This window comes from Priapulus caudatus, unplaced genomic scaffold (assembly GCF_000485595.1).
Source record: "Priapulus caudatus unplaced genomic scaffold, Priapulus_caudatus-5.0.1 Scaffold181, whole genome shotgun sequence".
In the NCBI taxonomy this organism is placed as follows: Eukaryota; Metazoa; Priapulida; class Priapulimorpha; order Priapulimorphida; family Priapulidae; genus Priapulus; species Priapulus caudatus.
The window spans coordinates 330992-339627 of record NW_014577242.1 but is presented as its reverse complement, the minus strand read 5'-3'; the positions used below and the strand labels follow the sequence as shown (position 1 = coordinate 339627).

The following is an 8636-nucleotide window of genomic DNA, read 5'->3' as shown; positions in this document are numbered from 1 at the left end:
TCTCCCGCTGCGCGTGTGGTCTATCACTAGTATTAGTGTCATGCCGTCGGGAACACAGCCATGCGATGTTGCTGATGTACGTCTTGTGTAGTCTGTAGCGGTTCGCTGTTGTTCGGACCCCTCGATAGCCGTCCATGTGTCATATAGTAATATAAGGCGGAAAGTTGAATTATTTTTATTCTTAGTCTTAGTAGACGCGTTGATGTGCTTCAGGTGACTTACTTGATATAGTTTTGTAGCGATATTACGTTGCGAGTTGCTAGGATGGAAGAGAATTGTTGACCCAGCTTACCTTAGTGGGTAGCGTTATGGGTTTATTGGGGCTATATATATTAATCTTACATGTTACGGAGTGTGTTTGTATTGTTGCGCCTACTTCGCATGATTTCGCGGATGTAGGGTTGGTTATGTTTTTTTTCACAGATTTTTCGATTTTTATCGGATTTAAAGTTACGGGTCAGCCGCGTATAAGCGGTGTTATTGCGTATATAGCTTTTGTAGTCGAGTTAGGTTGGGCGAGAGTGTTTCCTACTTAGTGGAAGGTGGTCTGCCACCCGTGACTAAACCCGTGAACGCAGGTGGCGTGTCGCCGATTGCTGTGAGCTACAATACCTGGATTGATGAGCAAGGCCGATAAGCAGCACCGGTAGATCGCGCGCGTTGTGTTTGACGGGGTGGAGTTGCCCAGTGCTTTCTGTATCTCAGCGATGCTGTCCATGCCAAGCAACGGAAATTGCAAACTGGCCGCGAAAGCAGTTAAACGATTACGCTTAACGCAGTACAGCCTCCACTGCTTACGACACCGGCGCGCGCCGCGAGGCCAGCAGCCAGAGCACGTACACCCACTCACCGGCTCTACCGGCAAGCCACACACCAGCAGCGACCGCCCCGCCCGCCCCACACATACACACAGCACACACGACCACACACGTGACGGCACGGCGCCACGCGGGCGGGCACACACAACACACACAGCCACAGGCACAGCACGACACACAGCACACACGACGCGATGCACACGGCGCCGGCACGCGACACGCCACGACACGACGTATAGCCCGGACCAGCGCGTGCTGCGAGGCGGGATTGGGTCTGGTACAGATCATACGGATTGTGTGCTGTAAGGCCCCTAGCAATTCAGCGCGTGTCTGGTGGAGCTAAGCACAGCGTAGTCCGCGGCAATACGCCCAGCAGGCACAAGACGAACGCGATACGGGCATAGCACACGACGCGCCGCGCGAGCACACAGGCACACACCGACACACCACACACCACACACATCACACACGACCACACACCACGCACAGGCAGCGACTGCGCGCGGCCGCGCGTCGCGGCGCGCGCAGGCACGGTACACACACGTACACACACACACCACACACACACACAGCACACACCACACCACCACACAACCGTGGGATTCAACGATCGTGAGCACACAGGAAGTGATCGCGCCGTATAGCAGCCATATATAACGACATAACATAATGTGATATATATCACGCCGCTGGCATAGCGCGCTCTGCGATGTGCAAGCGCGTGTCGTTGCACGGGTTTGAAGTACTGTTTTTGCTTTGAGACGTTTATGATTGACAGTGCTGTGTTGGAGCGAGTATGGAAGTGGAGTGGGCCGCTATCGGTTTAAGTAAGGTGCGGAAAACTAAACCACCGAGGCTTACACGTGGTACTTGAGGTGGGCACATTGCGATAGCGCATGCGGAGTAGCCTCGGGGAGGTTCAGCAGGTCGGGTATGGCCAACGTTAACAAAGGCCTGCCTTGCGAATTTTTCCTTCAGCCGGGTAATCTGATCCGTCGTAGGGACACGGGACACCCGGGCGAGAGAGACCGAGTGAGCAAAAAAGATCGATGAGGAAGCAGAGGCAGGCATACAGGCAGAATAGACAGACAAACACCACACCACCGCACGCACGCACGCACGCACGCACGCACGCACGAACACACAGAGATCGGAGAGCAGGAGAGAGAGAAAAAAAACCGAGAGAGAGAGAGAGAGCGAGAGAGAGAGAGAGAGAGAGAAAAATAATTATCGCAAAAATAGTATCGTTGACTTGTGCGATGGTTTCTCATGCAACCCGTTGGCTCGCCCGTTTACATTGCAGTGTTTCTCTGCGGTAGCTGTTCTCTGTTTGTATGAAATTCCGCGCGTTCCTCTCCCTTATTTATTTTTGGTGATAAAAATACGAAATTATTTTCATCGGCGAAGTTGCCGCTTCATATTCATATCGATATCAGTCACAAACTATAGCTCCGCTCTTTGTTTGTGTTGTACGTTCGACGTGTAAACTCCGCGGTCGCGTTGCTTTATGTTTTGTATATTTGCGTTAGTAAATATCAATAAAACACTCGCGTGTATCGACCCGTACAACACTCGGCTAGAACACCTGTTTTTCTCCCACTAGGGATGTTTGCTGTATGTCGAATAAAAGTTAAGTGGACACATGAAAAGTGTTATTTCTATGCTTTTGCCCGTGATCGCCGATAGCCGTCAAAAAGTATAGAAAAAGAGAACCGCACCGTCATGAACAGCCATCTTTCCTCAATTTCTATCTATTTTAATCTTTCGCTCTCTTTCCCTTTCGTTTTCGTTCCTTTTAGCTTTTTCTCTCTCTTCTATTTATTTCTCTTTTCTTCGTTGCTTTTTTCCTACTCCATATTTTTCTCCCCTGTCTCTCTCCCTCTATCTCTATATCTCTCTATCTCTCTATCTCTCTATCTCTCCCTTTCTCTTCGTCACGTTCTCACGTTCCCTCCATGGCTGTGTTATCGCGCACCGATCTGCGCTTCAATGGCGCAGCCTGCAAGACAGACGTGGCCGCATCCGCAGCTCTCTGACAGGTGAGAGATGTACTCACCGCCTACAACTACGCGCCGACCAATTACGCTCGAAGACTCCGCTAAACACCGCCAACAAGGCATGAAAACGAGCCACACAGCGCACCCATTGATAATTCGATAATGGTTCCATAATGACATTATTAAAGAGGAATCTGTTTACAATCAATTTGCCTAAGTTCGCCATCCGGGGGGAGCGTGTGGGGTGTCTTTGTGGGCACGTTGTTCTCGAAACGCGCCGAAATTGGGGGAATTTTGCGAGGCGAGTGCACCACGCGGAACGCACGCCATTGCCGGCTGCCGGGATTACATCCGCGGGCACCGTACGTCCGGTACCCGGGAGCCGCCGTTCCTCCGCATGCACGTCATGTATACGGCGGGCCATTGTCGATTCGCGCGCACGTTCTCACGGCAGCCGGAAAGATGAGCTACGCAAGATGGCGGCGACGGACCCGCAACGGCGCGCAGACAATGCGCGGCCGACAAAAGCAAGTTACGATTTCCGACGCAGCGAACAGCGGCGCATAGAAACGCGGCAGGAAGGTGTGTGTGCGCGCGCCACCCAGCAGCGTATACAGCCTTCCTCCTTCCTCCCGCTCAGCTTCCCCGCGCGTTGCCGTGTCCGCTGTCGGGTTTCCCACGATGTTCGCGCCCCGCGATATCCGCGCAGCTCGGTCTACAGACTCTACACGGTCACACGTGCACGGATTTTATTCGGCTACTGTGCAAACAAAGACGCGCAGACGAAATTTGCGCGCGTGGAATTGCGTTTCCTTGTGGCCGAGCGCGACTTTCAGCGATGGATCCTCGGCTTTCATATAACCGTACACATAAATGTGCATAATTATACATGCATATATATATGATGATGATTAAAAATCTCTATTATGAGCTCTTGATATATATGTATATAATATACCGGTTCTGTATGCTTTCGGCATCGCGTGAATAAGGAGTTATCCTTATTCCTATCTAAGGTCCTATCTAACTACGTACTAATTTTGGTTGTTACGGTACCCGAATTAATTTGCTAAATGCATCTTAAAAGAAACGTCAATGGGTTATTAGATCAGTAATAAAGTATTCATCACACACGCACACATGGAAAGGGATATGTGATATACTCGACAGTATTTTGCTTCGCAAGATAGCATAGATAGCTATTTGTATACTATACAATTACTATGTATCGTAACTATTCGCATTGAGTAAACGTACAGATTCATACTCATACAGTTGAGATTTGGTGGAAAATTGGACTTACCTATGTAACTCTAATTAACTACTCCTAATTTACTCGTTCGCGTTTCACACTGAATGACAATTTTTCGTGTTCTGCAGAATGAGAAAAATAATATCTCTTATTATATAATCTCATTATTCCCGGAACAACCCAACACGATATTCATGGTGGCGTCTAAAATTTATACAATATTGGCTTGAAAAATGTACCGGCGATGAACGCACGTCATATTTTCAAATAGAATATAATAACATGAATTTTCGACGATGTCTAATTTTCCTTTCGCCATGATGCGTAGTGTTTCATATAAATGGTCGCAGACAAAATACGAAATGTAATATTCTCGCTTTGCAATCGTTTTCGGGCGCCAAGTAAAAACAGATCATGCACTCATATACGCCATTGATACTGAGTGTTTATTTATTTTCCTGTATTTCTCGTGCTCTTTCTTTTCGCTATGGACTAAAAGTGCTTGAATGCAGCACACAGTTTAATGGTGTCTCAACATATGGTGTCCTGGAATAGTGCAGTCTACGAATATATATATATATATATATATATATATATATGCGCAAACTGGACTACCTATTATACCTAAATTATATTATCCATCCTGTAATAATAATTTTTCTGCGCTATTAGATTTAAATGCATATATTACATACAATTTGTATATTTATTTTATCATTATAATGTATTGAAAATGTAATCATGCGATATTTTGCTTTTTTGTTGCCATACTTCTCAAATTATTTTGCTATTTAGTTTATTTATTTTATTTAGTTTATTTATTTTAGTGTATGCTACGACGATATTCTGTTTACTCTATTTTACTTAATTTACTTTATTTTACTGATTAAAATTCACGATTTGATTCAGGCATGTAGTAATATGCCACGCCGCTATGCAGAATGAGTCTGTTTAGATTCACGTGTTCTAGTATCTCCTATTTTTAGTTGGTAAATATAATATGGCGAATTCCATCGTTGGTGACATCTATGGCCACACCTTAAGGCAGTTCAATTCGCAACCTCATATATATATTGCAGCAACCGCTATAAACCTCTCTGTTTTTCGCGCAAATCAACCGAAAGTCAAATGTAATATTATCGAGCATGCTTGGTTATTCGTTGATTCTGTCGTCTCCTAGTCTATCCTTTACATTCACTGTACGTCGTATACTCTGTGGCCCAGACTCGATCGCTGCTGTCAGTAGCTGGCCACATATGGGCGCGTCTGTAAGCTCATGCGAAGAAATAGCCTTAACCTCTACACAGCACATTCAGTGCTGGTTGAACCCTCATGATTCCAACCATATATATAGGCAACAACTCTCCTTAAAATGAAAGCATCCGTTGAGTAAAGCGATAGTAGTTCGCCGAAGATACAACGTTTTACAGCGACCCTATGAGTGCTTATATAATATCGTATTTCGCATGAAGCGTCATTATTTTCGGAACAGGCGCTCTCTATAAAGAGTAAATTTATGGATTACTGGCAATAATAGGGTAAACGTATAATTTTAAATTACAATCGGGATGTATCGGTAATTATCTACCACATCCTTTATAGCTTTCCGTATTGTTAGAGAAGTGTGCCGGACAGCGGCCACGCGTAATGGTTCCTAATTATGAGGGTTTTGTCTGCATGAAAAGCCTGCAATAATCTATTTGAGATGCGTCTATGTAAACCACACAGTCAGAAATTACTCGGTGGACCGGTGTCTAATAGGCTTGCGTATTGCTGACTCGCTTTATCCTTTGCGCTTTTTCTCGTATTATTTATTCGAACCAATTTAAGCAGGAGCAATCCGATGGTTTGCTTCAACGTAAATATATTATCTTTACGCGCGGATTATGTAGCGTACACCAAATATGTACTCTGGCATGTTACACGCTCTTAATGAAGTCGACTGTCTACTTTTCTAAGATTATATGAGAGAGATTTAATTGTATTTGAATATTGAATAATGATAATAGAATATATTTTACCGTCATATACAGTGGTTTCACTGAGAAGTCACGTCGTGGCGTGCAATAATTAATATACCCATATCGGTCTCGTATATTTATATATAATAATTCCTGAAAATGTTGATTGTTTACAAGGGAACGAAAAATTCGAAATACAGCGTTGGAAATATTAACAGGCTAACATAATGTAATTTCATCCATTATTTACATGTTCAAATTTATATAAACCTATAAATGTATAAAAATTATCTTAAAAATATATATATATATATATAGTGGCGTGAGGGACCCGTATATATATCTATATGTAAAAAGTAACCACATAATACACATACGTCACGTGAGTTTCAAAGAGGCAAAATCTCAAAACGGAACAGCGGTAATCCTCTTTATCCGCATTTACTAATGAATTAATTATGTGATTTCTGATGTGACCACACAAAAAATGCGTTAGTAGACACAGGCATATAGGTCTTCCATAATTCGACCGACAGTGCTGTGTAGACGCTGTATGTCAGTGTAGTAGTTTCACGCGTGCAAAACGACAGCGAATTGTGTGCCGTACTGGCGCGGGATTCGGCGGCTAGTTCTACGGTGCCGCGTATGGCTCGCACATGTCCGATTCCACGCGAGGACTCGCTCAGGAAGCTGTATAGTCTCCAACTCGTGGTAGGGATTTTCCCGCACCCAAGCCTAAAATTGGACCCACAATAATCCCGTACAGCCCTACAATACATTCCATAGCGGGAACAGAATTGGCTCGGTTAATGCGCGTATTACTACTGCACATAGAACGCGCCGTGGCGGTGAGAACACAACTAGAATAATAATTAAGAGGGCAAATAGTGACGAGCGGTGGATTATGAGCAATCTTTTCATTCACACTTGCAATCCCCCCGGGTACGCTTACGATTCAATGCTGTTCTATCAATAATTAAACACCGATAATTTACGTACACTATAGACGTGGAAATGTTACTGGTATATCAATTCCTGGGAACGGAAGAGAGGATTGTCACAATTACCCGAGCCGATATTAATTATAATCCTATAACCCAGGTGACAGACACGCGAATGATTCGGTCATAATAGTATCGAGAAAATAACTTCACGACTTAACGAATCGCCAGCGAATTTCGCTATTTAGTAAATATCACATGCATGCAGACCGATTAGCGTGACATTGACTATATTTGCACACAATTTGTGTTAAACACAGTGACCGTTGATGTCAGATATATAAACATATATATCATATATATATATATATAATATATGTAAATATATATATATAATTATATATATATATATATATATATATATATATATACTGATAATTTCTTTCCGCTTACCCGGTTCGCTCCTCCGATGTGATAGTTGTGCTGGTAGTCGCCATGCATGTTCGGTAGGCCGCAGTTCTCCGGGTGATTAAAGGTGTGAGAGTCGACCATCTCAACACCCGCCTTGTCTTCCGGCCGCATTCCAACCGGAAGCGCCAACGTTTATCCGTGCGCGCACTGCCGACGGTGGTCGTCCCCGACTATCGCATGCACGTCGCCGACCGACGATGGCTTGACGTCTGTGAACTGAGTCTCTGAGTCGTCGGCAGCGATACTACGTCGGCCCGCAACTCGGTCCGCTGGTTGTCGTCGCCGACGTCACGCGTGCGTCGCCCGACGCCGACTCGGCAATGACTGCTCGCCGTCCGCTGCGACGCTGTCGGCCGCGCGCGGTTCTCATCCGCTGCTAGCGCAGAACGCCGACGGATCCTGCATGCCTGGCCCCGGCCGTAGAGGGGGGCTGCCTGCGCGCTCACCTACGACTCGAGCTATTCAGTCGGGCCCGCCTGAATGCGACGCGGCCGGGCGGGCAGGTAGGCACGTATTCACGGGCGCTGCGGAGCACGGCACTGAATGAAGGGTATTGTCGGTGCGCCGAACAGACCGCTCAGCCCCCTCTATGCACTGCTGCCTCTTCAGCGCGCTACTGGCGTGCATTGTCGCTGCGGCGGCTGTATGCTGCGTAATTGGGGAGGCGTGGTCAACCCTGTAGGCCTCGCGCTGCCGCTATTCACGCGTTTCACACTTCGGCTCTCCATTCGCTATTTGCGGCCGGGATTTGCGTTGCCACCTCCCCTATACATATACAAAATGTATGCGGCGGGGCCTGCGCGGAAAAAACCGCGCGTTTTCGGGAAAATTAAAACATCTTTAGGGCCAATGTGCGGATTTCGTGTACATTTTTTTCAAAATAGATAGTATGACTAAACCGGAGCCGGGGAGGTTAGTCGGAGCTATTCCCAGGTGAAACAGACTTGCGTGAGAATCGGGGAATTCGATGAGCGGAACGATAATCAAACTCACAAGGCTGCTAGAGTTTGAACAAGAAGGTTCATGAGACAAACAGTGTTTGACTGTCGCTCGACCCCCCTAACGCGTTATCGGTGGATTTACCGAGCTCTTATTTGATCAGGGAGATGTGGGCGTGGTGTGCCGGGAAGCAAAACAGCGCCCGCACACTATTCATTCGCGTCTAGCAACGATTCGCATTATGAACAGCTAGCACC

At 46.1% G+C, this 8636-nt stretch overlaps 1 protein-coding gene across 1 annotated transcript in view; it reads right to left on the bottom strand.

The window, feature by feature from the left end:
• LOC106806830 (LIM/homeobox protein Lhx9-like) overlaps positions 1 to 7551 on the bottom strand; it is a 31601-nt gene extending 24050 nt beyond the window's left edge. The window contains exons 1-2 of the mRNA XM_014808950.1: positions 7423 to 7551; positions 6636 to 6763 (exon numbers count right to left, since the gene is read on the bottom strand). Coding sequence (XP_014664436.1) covers positions 6636 to 6763; positions 7423 to 7551 — 257 coding nt within the window. The remainder of the gene's footprint in view (positions 1 to 6635; positions 6764 to 7422) is intronic.
• Positions 7552 to 8636: the final 1085 nt, after the last annotated feature.